Raw genomic sequence first — 15,645 nt, 5'->3', positions numbered from 1 at the left:
TCTCCTCTCTCCCTCCCTCTCCCTCTCTCTCCCTTCCTCTGCTGTATGATCATCATCACCACCATTGCTGAAATCACCGACTACTGAATCATTCCATCACCTACACACACAATCACTCTTTCAAACGATACCCTCACCATCACCACCATCATCATCATCCATCATGTCCGCTGAAGTGCAAGAACCTTTGTCCACCTTGTCCAAGGTTGACTCTGCCATTGATGATGCACCTGCCTCGCCTACCGAGTCCAAGATCCGGCACCGCAGGACAAGTAGCACTGTGAGCGGCGTGTTCAACATCAATGATCTTGGTATGGATGGCTCTTCCTTCCTCTCTCTCTCTCTCTCTATCCATACACCAACGACAGACAGCTCCCTTGACCAAAGTATGAGCCGCCTAACTGACTGAATTGTGCCCAATAACAGAGAAGGAAGGCGTGGAGCTCAAGATTGCACCAGAGACCCAAAAGCTTGGATGGTAAGCTCTTAGTCCGTCCTGTCGTGATTCTTCCACGTTGTGTCGTTGTAGTGGACATACCGGAGGTCCAAACATCAATCCTCGACCCACCAGCCAAGCTAACCTTCCTCCTCCTCCTCCTCCTCCACAGGAAGTTAAACACATCTCCATCCAAAGTCGAGGACCAAGAAGTCCTCAAAAAGCTGCTCTGCAACCCACCCATCAAGAAGATCGATCTCCATTTCCCGCTGGGTCTCGAAGTCACAGCCCGTAACTCCAAAGGCGTCACAATCAAAGATGCACTAGATGCAATTCACAAGCAGTTCAAGAAGAAGGTAACGTCGGAACCTCAGAATACACAGACTTGTACTCCTTTTGATATTCCTCGCTGACGGATTGCGGTACTGTACAGGCCGACGATGAGCTGGAAGCACCCTACCTCGCAGGCTTCGAGTGGGACAGAGAAGAATGCTATACCAAGTTCATCGTACACCAGAAGAGGAATGCTGAAGTGGCACCTTCTGGCAGCGGAAAGAAGGGAAAGAAAGGCAAGAAGGACAATGAGGAGGCCTAGTAGACTGAAAGGCAACTTTCAGCATCGCCACAAGGGCATGCACACACCCTTTGGCACTGCTGCGATACACACTCGCAAACCGGAGAGGCAATGGCAAGTTCAACGCGAACGGTTAAGCCGAGAGGTGTGAACACGATGGAAGAAATTGGGCGTGTCCATATACACCAAGTAGATATCGAAAGTAGGAAATGCTTGAGTGGCAACGATCCAGGTCCGAAAAGCGTGCGATCCACTGTTGCTGACCTGAGAGTAGCGAGGTTCGATAGGTGAGTTTGTACGATGTAATTGGCAGGTAGAGCTGGAGTGAGCTGGAATCACCAGGTAGGTTATCGTACAGATGTATTGCTAGGATTGAGAGAGAGAGAGAGAGAGAAGGGTACCCGCCATGTCAATACAAGTCTCGAGAGTCCAATATGCCCACCTCCCTCCAAGCGCGGCTGTGATGACGAGTATACGACGTAGCCGGGACCTCCCACGCCGTGATAACAGACACACTCACTCTCACACACAGACACACGCAGATAGAGAGAGAGAGAGACACACACACATCTCATACCGCATGAAACGACCAAAAGAGACATCTGCACATCGCAATGTGGTTTGGGTTACGCGGACTGAGCCAACGGAGAGCTGCCGACAGCCTCCTTTTGCACCTCCTTTTGCACCTCCTTCTGCGGAGCTGCATCTGTGGCAGGCGTGGCGGTCGTGGCGGGCGCGGCCGGCGTGGACGAGTTGACAGCCTCTTGCGACCCAGACAAAGATCCATATGCCGAGTCATCGTTAGGTGGCGAAGACGTGGTCAGAGGCTTCTCAGCCAACCAGTGCCACGTCGTGGTGCAGAGTCCTGCGCGATCCGCCTCGATAAAGGCATCGCAATCTTGTGTGAGGCGGTTGAACAGCGTCTTGAAATGAGGGGGAAATACCCCCACTCGAACACCACCCAGGATAGCCTTGCGGGCCATACGGAAGTAGCCGTCAGCTTGCTCAATCAGCGGCGCCTGAATCCCCCCGACATTGGCATTGTTGGATTGCAAAACTCGGAAGCCGGCTTTGGATAGTGCACTCTCAAGACTTGCAGGAGTGGGTGTACCCACGGCGCCGATCAGAGGTTTGATCTTGCGGAATAGCTCTTGGTGGTGCTCGTTCTTAGGATCATAGGCCTCGAGACTCACCCAGTCGAGAAGAGACAGCCGGGCGCCAGGTTTCAACAGTCGGTATAACTCCTTGCAGAGTGCCTCGTGGTCCTTGGCGAGACTAAAGGCTTGTATTTGATAAAAGGCATCATAGGATTCCGACTCCAGAGGCAGCGGCAGTTCGTTGAAATCGGCGTGAATGAACTCGTTGTTGAGGCCTTGGCGCTTGTTCCATTCACGAGCGCTAGCGAGCTGATCTTGATCAATGTTCAAGCCTGTGATTTGAGCAGAAGTCGTCTGGGAGACGTGCGCGGCGACTCGTCCTCGGCCACAGCCTAGCTCGAGGACACGTGCTTTGGGTGGTAGTGTCAGTTCCTTGCAAACGGATTCCTCATACATCCATTGGTTTGTGATGATGTTCTTGTCGCACAGGTATGGCGGGATGTACATCTTCTCGCTATGCAATCGTCAGCACCGCCACCATGATCGCGAGCTTGTATACCCACAGTTCTCCCAACGCGCAGAGGTGGTTGAGAACGCAGTAGTAGTCTGCCAGCTTCTGTCCGACCTTCTGCTTGTAGTCGAACCCCAGCGTTGCAATCATTGTTTTTTCATCCGCCCAATCCAGCGAATAGATCTGATAGGAATCCATGAAGTTTTGCATTTGCTCGGGAGTCAAGTCCTTCAAGACCTTATAGGATCGCAGGGCGGTTTGTATACGTTCCGACTTGCGGGGTGCCCGGGGTTTCTTGACGTTGGAAGGACGCGTCTCATGTTGCGCGGGCGCGGGCGCGACGGCGGCGGACTCGGCCATGTCGATGATGGATGGCAGTGAGAGAAGCGCAGGTGGTGGATACAGATGCTTGCTTGCTTCGTCCTCTTCCTGTTGTTATTATTATTGTTGTTGTTGTTGTTGTTGTTCGAGGCTGCAGACGACGCGCAGTCGTACAATGGCGCAGAGACGTGTCTGAGGCGGTGGAAGGTCGAGTGTCCAGAGAGGAGGAATGAACACAAAAAGTGAGAGGGAAAGTTTGGCAGCGAGTACGACTGTGATACAGTCATCACCACTACTGCATTTGAGCGACGGCCAGGACCCGGTGCCGGCTGAAACAGCGCGCAAACAAGAAGGGCAGGCACGTGGCGCTGTTGGGGAAAGCAAGCAGGCAGGATGGGAAAGCAGGCAGGTGCTAGTAGGCAGGAGCCAGGTGCCAGGTGCCAGGCAGGCAGGCAGGCAGGCAGGCACTGTGGGCAGACAGGCAGGCGCACCCGCACGTCAACGGTCAGAGCGTGTATCAAGCTCGAAGCAAGCAAGCAAGCTCAGCGCTGCGATGTGGGAGCGCGAGTGCGAGTGCGAGCGGACTCCCGTCCCTCTCACAGTCACAGCTCTCTCACACTCTCATCACCAAACCTGTCCAGGCCGGAAGCAGCAGCCGTACCGCCTGTCTGTGCGCCCCAGCAGTATCACCATCCGAGCGTTGCCGTGCGCATAGCTCTAATGAAACTGACATTTAAATTATGAGCTTGAACCTGAGGTCCTAGGAGGTACAGTACCTCCCAACTCCTGGCCGTTCCGGGAGAGAGGTCGTGGGGAGGAAGAGAGTTCGCGCCGTTACTATTTTGGGACCCGCGAACCCGTGCGCGGAGAGTCTGAGAGCGCGATGCGACGCCTCACGTGAGCTGACAAAGCGGTTCTGAGCTCAATCAAACATCCTTCCCGCGGCAGCGACGGAGGGCCCCATCCCCCCTTCCCTCGTCAGGCAAACTAAACGAAAGGTAATGTACGCCGCGGGACCCACATCATCATCCTACGTTGAGAACGACTCGACGTTCGTTCGCTCGCGCGCGACCACCACCGTCCACGACTCTGGGGTGGCGCATCAAATGGTCAAATGTGGTGCTGAGACGTCGCATGCCCTGCCGCAGTCCTGACTCAATCCATTCTATGGCCCGTCGTGCCCACATGCCCTTCCCCCTTCTCCATTGTCAGTTGCATACGTGTGGGCTGCAGTGGAATGCAACAATGCTTGAGCCTGGCCTTGCTTGCATTACTGGTCCTTGCTGTTGAAAATGTGGAGCACTGCACTGTCTGTAACTCTGTATCACCACGAGCCACACAATCTGCAACATATCGCTGCAAGTGCATGGGCGGCCCGACGGGGGCAGCCTTGTCACTTGTCACTTGTCATTTCGTGAAACATGCGACTTGTCATGCACCAAGCTTTCTTCGCCAACAGACGTCACACTTGGTATTTGTTGTGATTTAGTCTTTCGTAGTCCCCCATGTCGCTAATCACAATAAACTCTCGTACTTTTCCAGACCTCCGCCAGTCTGAGCCTGTTGCCACGGCTGCGGTTGTGCTGATACCTGCTGCTGCGCCTGTCGCGGCATCGAGTTGCCCGGAGGTGCACTGTATCCGTTGTGCAGTGCTTGTGGGCTGATAGGCGGAGGCGGTATAGAAAACGAGCTTTGGCTTGCGACAAATGGTCGCGACACCGTAGCAGCAGCAGCAGCAGAGCTCGACGTCGTCTGTGCAGACCACCCTGCTGCTGTCGAACGAGTAGCCGCAGCAGACCAGTCGAGGCCGACGTTGGTGCCATTCGCTCTTGGAGCCTGTGAACCCGTCGAGTGTGTTGCGACGTTATTGGAGAGTCCTCCATGTGCTTGGAGTTGAAGAGGATTAGAATATTGACTGGAAGGAACAAGTGTGCTGAAGGTCGCAAGATCCGGTGTCACTGTACGTGTGGGCACGTGGGATTGGCGCAGCGCCGTGGTCGATCTGTTTGGCATAGCAGATGTTGCCTGCCACGAAAAGGCAGGTGCTCCACTGGAAGAGGATGTCTGCGCTTGCGGCGCTGATGAGTTCCAATCGTTCATTAAATCCCGGTTTGCATTTGCTTCCTCCTGCTTGCGCCCAGATACAACCTGCTCGAAGCTCGCCTGCGCGTCGTCACCCAACTCACCAGAGGATCCAATGCCGCCAGCGGCGACTTTGTGCGCTGCTGCAGAGCGCCTGCCACGATTGTCACTGCTCGACAACTCTCGGAGTTTCTTGGTTTGCTCTGCCTCTATTCTGCCGCTCATGCTCTTAATCAGTTTCATAAACGCCTCGAATTGCGCAAGATTCAGCAACGGGCCAAGTGACCACTCCCATAGTAGTGGAAGCACAGCCTTGGCTAGAAAATCAATGTCTGCCACCTCTCCGACCTGTCGAATGACATTGAGAGCTGCCATCATGACCCCGGGTTCCTTAGTCTTGATGCCGCGGAGAAGAGGGACCACCTTTTCTTGAATTGTGTATTTATCGAGTATGATGCTACTGGTTGATGCCTTCTTTCCCGTGATGCCGATGCCATTGAGGTCATCGTTTGCACCATCGTCGTGACCGCCTCCGCACAAGGTAGAGAATGCCTCAAGCCCTCGGATCTTGATCTGCAAACTGCTGGTTTTCGCGAATACTTGCGCAATCATCGGAAACAACTCGTTTTTAATGGTACTGAAATCCAGATTTGGGAGTAATGAAGGCAGCGTGCTAAGCGCGGCATCGACGAGTGCGTGCGTTGTTGAGTCCATTGCAACAAGAACGATGGGTAGCACGTCGTCTCGAAATTCTTTCCCTGTGCAATTCTCGGCTATTATATTCATTCCCTCGAGCAGTACGATCAAGGCACCTTCCCTCGAAGTGTCCTTCTCCGCAGTCTTGTTCGCCAAGAACACTTCTCGTAGCTTTGGCACGACCCTTTCTGTGAATACCTGTTTCCCTGCGGGCATCGCTTGAATGATGGCTAACACGTTCGAGAGGATCAGGGCAAGTAAATCCTTATCCTTCATCTCTTCCAACAATGCAGGCAGCACCTTTCTCTGGAGCACACTCTTCGGAAATTGCGGCATGATGTTTGGGAGACCGCGCATGAACGCCTGTTTTTCATTTTGCGTTTTGGCGGGCAGAGCATCCAGGAAACGCATAGTAGAAACCAATATATTGTCGAAATACCTAGCTTCCTGGAAGGCTTTGGCGGTGAGCCTCTGTGCGGGTCGTCGAGTGATCAGTCGGGGGAGGACCTCGGAGGCCAGAGTTTGCGGGATGGGATGAGATGCGGGAATGAGGAAATTATTGTTCTGCGACGGTATTGTCGATGAGCTCGAGAAGACGCGCTTGAAGGATGATAAGGATCCGCCTGTGCTGAGTGGTGAAGTGTGCGGACTGTTATACAGCGCGATGATCAGAAGACCAAGGCTGAACATATCTGCAGAGCAAGTAAGAGTGTTATCAAGAACAAAGTCTGGAGATGTATAATCGATATTTAGCTGAACACTTCTCGGCAGACGAGGGTCGTGATTCAGCACTTCATGCAAGCTTATGGGCGTTATGGACGTGGCGGAAGTGCTGCTCTCGTGAGGACCACAAAATGCTAGACCTGAGATCTTCCAATCGCCTTTGGCATTGATCAGTATAGCGGCAGGAGTGAGATTTGCATGGACTAATCCAGCACTCTCATGGAGAAACTCGAGGCCTTTAGCAAGCTGCAGAAGTCCCTTTTGTATTTCCAGCTCGTCGAGTTCCAGCTCTCTTCGTCTTGGCGTGCCGTCCGACTCTTCAACGACATAGCGGCTAGTGCGTCCTCCAGAGCGCGCCTGCTCGTCCTGATCCTGCAGCAGGCCAGCTAGACTGCTGACAACGGGTTCTGATACGAACATCAGACCGCCCCGGCTCGTCTCCTCGACAGGCTCAGCAAGCTCGAGAATGCATGGATGCCGCAGACGCGCCAAACTGCTCGCCTCCTTCTTCAATCGCTCCACGACCTCATCTTGGGAGCGCTTCAGCGATACGCCGCCGCCCCGTCCAGCGAGCCCACCGCCGCTGCCACCACCGCCAGTGGACCCGTCCAAGCTCTTTCTGTCGAACACAAAGACCGAAGCTGCCTTGCCTGTGCGCTTACTTTTGGCGTCATAGATCTTCCAAGCTCCAGCTATTGAGATAGGCTGAGGGCCAAGGGTGTAATTGCTGGTGATGTTACTCGAGAACGACTTGAGCGCATTGGCGAACATGGTGACGTGGTCTCTCTTGGGATTGATCCAGCTGAGGCGGTACTCCCATATCAGATATTGACTGGCGAACTTTGCGGAACGCTGATCGTTCTCATCGTGCGAGCATCATGACCGTGTCGTGGCGTGAAAAAGGAGACCCAAAATGATGTTGTTCTTTACCAGGTCCGAAGGCCCGATATATTGCCAAGACATTTTAGGCCTGTGACGAGGCGCTGGTATACGCGGCGCAACTCCGGCTAGACTTACATACCTACGGCTACGGGTACCTACACCTTACGGTACCTCTTAAGGCTTCTCCTTACGATATCCTCCATCATCTATAGCTACACAACTGGCAGTTGAGGCTGTATCCTCAGCCAGCCATCAGTGGCCGCCTAGGTGTGGAGATGCTGTTGTACCTAAGATGTGTTTGCAGGTGCATTCACACTGCTAGAACGACGAATCTAGGCGCATTGTTGCACAGACAATGTTGTCGCGGTCCTCTCCAAATTTTTCAAAATCATGGAAACGAAGATGTGTTCTGCCAACGACTGCCACAGGCAGCATACCATACATTTCCTTGTTGGCTTTTTGAACGAAGAGATTAAACCGCTTGGCGGGTCAGACTTTGGGTCCTCGAGGGCTGGCTGCAATTGGAGACCCAAGCCTGTATAATCAGGTACCTTAACTTCACGAGACTAGCAGTCACCACAAGGCATTGAGTAATGTCCATCATAACGGAGTTCTGGGTGTCCAGCCTTACCAGCCTTGCTGCTCGTCAAGCCTGCTCACGTCTCGCAAGATAATTAAGAAGCCGATTCACAGGAGAAAGCACTCGAGTTGGGTTGTTAAGCATGACCTTTTGGCTTGACATAGGGTTCGCACCACGCAACTCTGAAGACCGATTCAGGCTGTGCAGGTTAAAAGGTCTGGTCTGGTCTGGTCTGTCGATCTCTCCCACTCCTGCGGGGTCATAGTAGAGCGCACGAATCCCTACCAACATCATTCACTATTGAGCTGCTTCTGACCAGAATTCAATCTGCGGACTAGTATTTTCACAGTGGCAAACCATGCCGCTCATATAGCGCACATGCTCTGGGAAGGGAATGCGGTTGCTACGAGGCAGCTGAGCTCCAGCCTGCGGCAGCATACTCGTGCCCAATTGCAGATATGAGCGCTCGCACAGGACCTGGCAAGCGTACAGATGCAGGAGCAATCGAGAAAAAGCCTTGGGCAAGTGGCCGAGTGCTCACGGCAGAGCAACGACAACGAAAACAAGAGGTCGATCGCAAAGCCAACAGATTCTTGAAGAAGGAAGTCCAAGACCGCCTTGCTCTGCTTGAGGCACGCGTGCTTCAACTCGAAGCTTCCCACACTCAGCCTAGGAATGGGAAAGAATCGGCTCCCGACATTGCGCACAGAGTCGACGTGGCGAATAGCACCAGTCCGGCATCAACAGACATCGACAGCACTATCGATTCGTCTCTGAGTAATTTGCCCGATTCGCAATTCTGGCCCGGTGCAGTAGGTATGTCATCGGTCGGGCAGTCATAGCGAAATGCGAATTGCTAAGTATCTCGGCCAGACTATGACCAGCATCCGGCGAGGGATTCAACCCTACGGGCAGGGGCTACAGATGGTCACGGCCTCGACACGGCAAACATTGTTGGCATAAGCAGTTCGGATCATGGGCTTGGCCTTGAGCCACACACTGCTATGCTCGTCACAGGCAGCAGAAGTGACCCAGGCGGTCGAGATCTCACCATGTTCCTGAATCATTTGGTAGACCGCATCCGGAATATCCCTCCCGAGCAAATCTGCTACGACGACGAACACAATCAAGATGTCATCATCAACGCTGTATTGAAAGGCTGGAAGTTTGCATTGTCGCGCTATGAGCAAGTCTGTCCACTCTGGGAGGTGCTTCGCATGGTCGACATGTGTTTGTTCAAGGATTGCAACATGGTCGAGCGGATAAGCTGCCTTCGCATGCTCCATAAAAGGTAGGAACTGCAAGAGCATGCATGCTTTATACCATACACTCTCAGCTGATATCACCGCTTCAGATATATGTTCGAAACCAAGACTGTTGCTACTCAAGTTGAAGGACCGCTGCCCGCTTGGTTTCAGCCCCAGTAAGCAATCGAGTACAGGCGGTTGGGACGTGCGCTCCGAGACTAATATCATCCAGTATGGCGGAAAGCCTTATAGCCCACGAGCCTGTGATTGATCATTTGACGTGGCCAAAACTTCGCGAACGTCTAATGTCCTCACAGACTGACATGCTAACTAACAAGTTTTGGGCATTTTTCGCACGAAACATGCGCGTCGTCGGCGACTTTGAACCATTCGAAGTCGTGGCGTACTCTCCAAAATCCTCAATGTACCAACTCACGGATAGATTCGAATATGGCCTGATGGATATGGCGAACTGGCGAATGGACATTAACTTCTTTTATGAATTTCCTGGGTTGGCGAATGATGTGCCCCCTGTGAACTACATGCCTTTGATGCAGCTTACACCTCGTTTTGGACTGGTGGAGCGAAATCTCCTGCAGCAACATCAACAACGCCAGCAACAGTCGCACCCGCAGCACTTGCGCTATGCACAACATCAGGTCATTCACCAGCAAAGACGACCCACGATTCCGAGTGAGATGTCGGTGAGTGGCACACATATGCCCACAGAAGCGGCAATGTATGGGACAAGCGGCTCGGTGCCATGGACTGGGTTCTACTCATGAGCAATGGAAAAGAACTAATATCCGGTAAATTTCAACGGGACTCTCTCAAGAGGGAGGATATCAGGCACCTGAGAGGACGTTCTGCCATTACGATGCCACTTCGCAGCACTCAGCAGCGGGCAGACCACGTTCTACCAAAAAGGATATCAACGACGGGCAAGATGCCGCCAGCTAGCTACAGGTATATGGACAACCGTGCGCTCAGGCTGCAAGTGTGGAAAATATCTGCCATACGCCCAAACGGCTCGCACACAGAAGAGCAGTCAATCAGCACCAGATCCTCTCATCAGAAGTTTTCGTATATACAGGTAGTTGTGAATAGTAATGCACGAACATTGTCATCGTATAGACGTACACAAAACCATCTCGCTTGAGCCGACATCGGCGGCGCTTTGACTTGAGAAGTTGAGACCCTGGGTAAGGTATTCTGGCATATGGCTCACAACTTTAAAGCACGATACGTCGAGTCACACCACAACAATTGGAGCCATTGACAGTGTTGCGTGCAGCTTGGAGGCTGTGGCACAGTGGACGTCCCTCGAGAGACTGAGCAGCGTGGTTGGGACGCTAAGATACACCAAGACGAACAAACAGACAGACCGCCATGGCCCTCCGAACGCTCTTTGGCCGAAGCGCGTCTCAGAAGACATTCTTCGCGACATCGACCACGACGACATGGAGTACCAGCGCAAGAAGACTGTACAGCCTCCGCGCTCCCGATTCCAGCGATCCTCGCTTGAGCACCATTGACGCCAGCCAACTGTCCGTCACCACCACCACCACACCCAAAGAGATCACGCCCAATGCAGACCTCGTCTTCGGCCGCGCCTTCACCGATCACATGCTCTCCCTCGAATGGACGGCTTCGGATGGCTGGCTAGCACCTCGCATCACGCCATATCAGAACCTGTCACTGGACCCGGCGACATGTGTCCTACACTATGCGTTTGAAGCGTTCGAGGGCATGAAAGCCTACAAAGATACGCAGGGGAGAGTGAGGTTGTTCAGACCAGACAAGAACATGGCAAGATTGAACAAAAGTGTTGCGAGAATTGCGCTGCCGACGTTCAATGGGGAGGCGGTGATTGAACTGCTGAAGAAGTTTGTGAAGCTGGAGGAGAGGTTTATCCCATCGTGAGTAATGGCCGCACTCACACCACACATGTGTGGCTCAAGTCGAGGTGTCGCTGATAATGTTTTTGTTGTACTGCAGACAAAAGGGTTACAGCCTCTACATTCGACCCAACATGATAGGCACACAGCGAACACTCGGCGTTGGTCCTCCAGGTAGTGCCATGCTGTACGTGATCGCCTCTCCTGTCGGACCGTACTACCCGACGGGCTTCAAAGCCATTTCTCTGGAAGCCACCGATTACGCCGTGCGAGCCTGGCCAGGTGGCGTAGGAGCCAGCAAACTGGGCGCCAACTATGCACCCTGCATCGTACCTCAAATGCAAGCAGCCACTCGAGGCTTCCATCAAAATCTCTGGCTGTTCAAAGATACCGATCCCACAACAGGAGTCGAAGAAGATTTCGTGACGGAAGTCGGCACGATGAACTTTTTCGTCGCCATTCAACACAAGAACGGCGAGAAGGAACTCATGACCGCACCTCTCGACGGCACCATTCTCGACGGCGTCGTTCGAGATTCCGTTCTTGCCCTGGCGCGCGAGAGAATGGTCCCGCAAGGCTGGAAAATCTCCGAAAGAAGATTCCACATGCGTGAGCTCGCCGAGGCAGCAAAAGAAGGTCGCTTATTGGAAGTCTTCGGTTCGGGAACGGCTGCGACAGTGTCGCCCGTGAGAGCAATCTCCTACAAGGGTGAACTGGTCGACTGTGGTCTCCCAGCTGGCAAAGAATTCGGTCCTGTTGTGGAGCAGATGAAGAACTGGATCGAAGGCATTCAGTACGGCGAGGAAGATCATCCATGGTCTGTTGTTGTGTAAAAAAAAAACATGATACACAAGGTACATACATTACCCCCCGTGGTGTGTGTCTTGCAAACAGACATGCATGAACAGGTCGAGACATTGTATTATACAATAATTCAACTTCTCTCGAACAGTGGTGTCCACCTATGCGATTCCCACGTGTGCCTGACGACGGTACATGTACCTTGGTGTAAGATGGGACCGTCAGGTTACCTATTTACTGTAGATAAGAGGCAAATATAAAGAGCGATGATATTGCGATGCCATACGGCAATTCGAAGCTGTTGTACGAGGTAGACATCAAGAACGAGTGTAAACTTAAGTATGATACCTAAGGTACCTGAACTTTCTCTAGAGCTTGTACAGAGATATCTTCCTGAACAGTCGCGATGCGTCTCGCGCCTGACAGGGAGAAAGGGAAGTGAAGGTAAGGTAGGGAGAGTAGAGGCCAGCAATCCTGTGTCTAGGTACCCGTCGATATTCTCGAACAGTGCGAGCTTTACCATAAAACACTACACAGCTTCACAGTTTTCTGCACACAATGTCTTCTGTTGTGGCGCTCATTTTGCCCTTCCCCGTTCACCTGCACTCCGTTCTCCAGGAGATCAGTAATTTAGTTCTCCCGTACTCTGCTCCTTGTCCGCATCCAGGTCTTCGTAGCTTCTCAAGCTGCGACCTACCACGGCCTCGTTTGGACCCATCGTTGCGGTGCCGCCTTCCATCATACCCATAGGACGTCCGCTGCTCATCGAAGGGCCTCGTCCTCTGCCGTTGCGCGCATAAGGACCAGGCATTCGATAGGCACCACCTTGCATGCGGTTGTTGGTGCGCATCGGCCCACCGCTACCGAGAGCCATTCCAGGTGTCCAAACGCCTGGTATGCCCATCGGCTGACCTGCAAACATCGGCGGCATGCCAGGTGTACCACCGGGAGTCAGCCCAGCGGTCATGGGGAAGCCCATTGGGAACTGCTGGTTGAGCTGGAAGCCTCGTGGCGTGCCAGTCGGTGCATGGTTGCTCGGTGGAAAGTGTCCATTGGAGTTGGCATCGCTTCTGCTTGGAGCAATGTGCGCCGGATCGAGCACGTAAGTGTTGACGAGTTCGACTTCATTGCGTATACGCTCGTGGAAATCGGCGTGACGTTTCTCAACGTGCTTGCGCCAAAACTCGGTTCCTTTGAAAAGCTTGGTGCACTCTGGGACTTTGCAGCGGAACTTATTGACATCTTCCTGTAGCACGAACTAATGACGATATGTTAGCACACGCGCGGCAATGAATGAATGAATGTTGCAGCACTTACCTTTGCAAGCTCCTTCTCCACACCTTCTTCCAACGGCGTGCCTCCGAGCTTACGAATGTTTACGTTGTCTGGCTCCAGAATTTGCAGGATCTTGTCCTCGAACGTCTTCACCCAATTGAAGGCACGCTGCAGCTGCTGCACCATTTTGGTGGATGGCTTCATGGAAAGCGTTTTCTTCTCTTCCACAGGACTCTCGTCCTTGGTGTCCATCTCTGGCTCTTCTTCCCCATCCGGCTTGTAACCTGCTCTCTTTCTGAGAGGGAATGCTTCCGACAAAGCACTGGCTCTTCCTGTCTCCTTGGCAGCTGAGGTCAGACTGGCACGCGGCCTGCGCAAATGTCCACCAGGACACTTGCGCTGCAGTTCATGCACTGAGTCGGACTCAAAAACGCAGAAGAAGCAGAAGTTATAGACACGACGCAGATACTCCACCAGGAGGTCCAGCTTCTTCTTTTTGATCAGAAGCTCTTCGTCGTCGGCATCGTCTTCCTCGACCATGCCCTCGTCGTCTTCTTCTTCCCCATCTTCAACCTCGGCTTCCATCGTATCTGGGTCTTTTTCAGGCTTGGCAGGCTGCTCAGGCTTCAGCAAACCTTGCTCTGACAGGTCGTGAACGCGTTCTTCAATCTTCGCCACGCCAAAATACTCATCGCCGAGTTCATTGTCGAGCTTACGGACAAGGCGAGTGGCCAGCTCCAAATCCCGAGCAATGCGTTCGGACGCTGAAAACAAGTCCCACAGTGCTTTCTTCCGAGGAGCATCTGGTGGACGGTGGACGCCGCAGTGGACCGTGAAGTTTCCACGGTCTGGATCCTCTATCGTTTTGCCGTTGATCTTCTCGAGAGCCTTCTCGCTGGAGCTCTGCTTCTGAGTGATAGCTTTGGGATCTGCGTCTGCTGTCGTGCCTTCTTTTCCATCGCCCAAGCCATTGCTGTTCTGTTCAGCCTTGCTGTCATCCGCGGAGGCATCAGCGCCTTGCTCGGGTGTTGAGTTCAGGATGATCCATCCCATTCGATGGCACTTCTTGAGCGGATTGGGGTCTGAAAGAGACAAGTGGCTGAAGCCGCAAGCGCCTTCGCCTAGATGCTCTTTCGCAAAACTCTCGAATTTCTCGCGCGTGACAGTCGGAGCGATGGTCTTGATGAGCAAGGTGGGCTGCAGCGACGCTGGATCGCGAAGATCGGCACCTTTGGAGGGGAGTAAGTCACCAACACCCAAAACTTCTGTCGCAGCATTAGTTTCGCCCTCCTCGCGCTCCACGATACCACCTTGCCCATTGGATTCGGTCTTGTAGATTCCTTCCAACGTGAAATCGTCGAAGACGCCATTGGTCAGATCATGCTCCCATTGCGCGAATAGACCTTTGCGATAGCTCATTAGCTTCTTCCTGAACGCATCACGCGACTCGGGAACATAGCGCTCTCGGAACCAATCCTCATTCTTATGCAGACGCACAAATGTCTGAGCCTGTAGACGCTGCAAGTTCTCCTTGTACTGGTCGTATGCAGCCTGTATCTTAGGCCGCTCAGTCTCGCGATCCTCTTTGGACTCCCGCTCCCCTCGGAGACGCGGTGGCGGGCGTCCCGTCTTCGCTCTCTCTTTCTCTTCCTTGATGCGCTGCTCGGTGCGCCACCACTCTGCGAACCAGGTGAATCCCACCTGGATGTCCAACTTCATCGGATCAGGCATTGGGTTGACGAGGATGGGTACGTGCTCAGGTCGTTCGCCTGGCACATAGCGGTCAATTGGCTGTGGTGATGAGCGTCGTCGCTGGTGATGTGGCTCATCACGGCCACGGGCGCTGTATGCATACTCATCACGCACACGATCAGGCTGGTAACGATCGATGGGTGCTGGAGAGCGCGAACGTCGACGGTCGCGTCGGCGGTCTGTGGTCGACAGGTTAGCATTCATCACGTCCATATCCAAGGAAGTACACAGCATTGACACAGTGCGAGACCGGGGAGGGAACTCACCCGGCGAGCGGCGCCTCTCGCCGCGATACGCGTCCTGACCAGAGCGATAGTCAGAGTCACGTTCACGGGCTGGAGCTCTCAACATGGGTGGTGACTCTCTCATGGGGGTCCGACCATGACCATGGCTGTAGTCGTAGTCGTCCATGACGTCCACACGGAGAGCTTGCTGTGGGAGAGAGAAAGGTCTATGCAGTTTCTGCTGCCGCCATCAAGTTGGGCGCGTGCACGGCGGAGTCGCCTGCGAGTCGCTGGACGCACGGGGCGGGCAGACTGGAAGTTCAGGACGTTAACGAAGTCGAAATCGTAGGAGGGTGCGGTCTCCGTGCCGCAGAGGGGTGGTGTTATAGGACTGCATGATCGCAGAGTTAGAAGTAAGCCGCGAGAGTGCAAGTAGACAGAGAGACGAGGGGGGATGCAACCAGCAAGAAACAGGTGAAAGGGGAATGGTAGTATGAAGATGAAGAGGAAGATGAAGATGAAGATGGTGCTGATGAGGGGAGAGTA

At 53.5% G+C, this 15,645-nt stretch overlaps 6 protein-coding genes across 6 annotated transcripts; 3 read left to right on the top strand and 3 right to left on the bottom strand.

Moving 5' to 3' along the window:
- Window position 1: 1 nt before the first annotated feature.
- On the bottom strand, window positions 2–7,324 carry SEPMUDRAFT_122118 (ARM repeat-containing protein). The gene is made up of 5 exons (XM_016901749.1): window positions 2,671–7,324; window positions 870–2,621; window positions 609–792; window positions 427–478; window positions 2–311 (listed from the first exon to the last, which is right to left on the bottom strand). Exon 1 carries the CDS (start codon window positions 7,209–7,211, stop codon window positions 4,455–4,457), a length of 2,757 nt encoding a protein of 918 aa, XP_016764725.1. The 5' UTR covers window positions 7,212–7,324; the 3' UTR covers window positions 2–311; window positions 427–478; window positions 609–792; window positions 870–2,621; window positions 2,671–4,454.
- On the top strand, window positions 2–7,324 carry SEPMUDRAFT_129517 (uncharacterized protein). Its single transcript, XM_016902290.1, has 5 exons — window positions 2–311; window positions 427–478; window positions 609–792; window positions 870–2,621; window positions 2,671–7,324. The coding sequence occupies exons 1-4, from the start codon at window positions 164–166 to the stop codon at window positions 1,029–1,031; spliced, it is 546 nt and encodes a 181-aa protein (XP_016764724.1). The 5' UTR covers window positions 2–163; the 3' UTR covers window positions 1,032–2,621; window positions 2,671–7,324.
- Window positions 1,420–2,978, bottom strand: SEPMUDRAFT_137362 (S-adenosyl-L-methionine-dependent methyltransferase; the record flags this gene model as incomplete). The annotated part of the gene is made up of 3 exons (XM_016902835.1): window positions 1,420–1,468; window positions 1,827–2,621; window positions 2,671–2,978. The coding sequence occupies 3 exons, from the start codon at window positions 2,976–2,978 to the stop codon at window positions 1,420–1,422; spliced, it is 1,152 nt and encodes a 383-aa protein (XP_016764726.1).
- Window positions 7,325–8,360: 1,036 nt separating the features above from the next.
- Window positions 8,361–10,203, top strand: SEPMUDRAFT_152784 (uncharacterized protein; the record flags this gene model as incomplete). Its single annotated transcript, XM_016907484.1, has 4 exons — window positions 8,361–8,718; window positions 8,776–9,193; window positions 9,257–9,325; window positions 9,382–10,203. The coding sequence occupies 4 exons, from the start codon at window positions 8,361–8,363 to the stop codon at window positions 9,932–9,934; spliced, it is 1,398 nt and encodes a 465-aa protein (XP_016764723.1). The 3' UTR covers window positions 9,935–10,203.
- Window positions 10,204–10,379: 176 nt separating this feature from the next.
- Window positions 10,380–12,114, top strand: SEPMUDRAFT_145821 (branched-chain-amino-acid aminotransferase). The gene is made up of 2 exons (XM_016903287.1): window positions 10,380–11,068; window positions 11,148–12,114. Exons 1-2 carry the CDS (start codon window positions 10,539–10,541, stop codon window positions 11,878–11,880), a joined length of 1,263 nt encoding a protein of 420 aa, XP_016764722.1. The 5' UTR covers window positions 10,380–10,538; the 3' UTR covers window positions 11,881–12,114.
- Window positions 12,115–12,177: 63 nt separating this feature from the next.
- Window positions 12,178–15,472, bottom strand: SEPMUDRAFT_145820 (uncharacterized protein). Its single transcript, XM_016903286.1, has 3 exons — window positions 15,142–15,472; window positions 13,166–15,054; window positions 12,178–13,106 (listed from the first exon to the last, which is right to left on the bottom strand). Exons 1-3 carry the CDS (start codon window positions 15,284–15,286, stop codon window positions 12,471–12,473), a joined length of 2,670 nt encoding a protein of 889 aa, XP_016764721.1. The 5' UTR covers window positions 15,287–15,472; the 3' UTR covers window positions 12,178–12,470.
- Window positions 15,473–15,645: the final 173 nt, after the last annotated feature.

Source organism: Sphaerulina musiva (assembly GCF_000320565.1).
Source record: "Sphaerulina musiva SO2202 unplaced genomic scaffold SEPMUscaffold_1, whole genome shotgun sequence".
Lineage (NCBI taxonomy): Eukaryota > Fungi > Ascomycota > Dothideomycetes > Mycosphaerellales > Mycosphaerellaceae > Sphaerulina > Sphaerulina musiva.
Note: the sequence above shows the minus strand (reverse complement) of the source record. Positions and strands in the feature narration are given on the sequence as shown.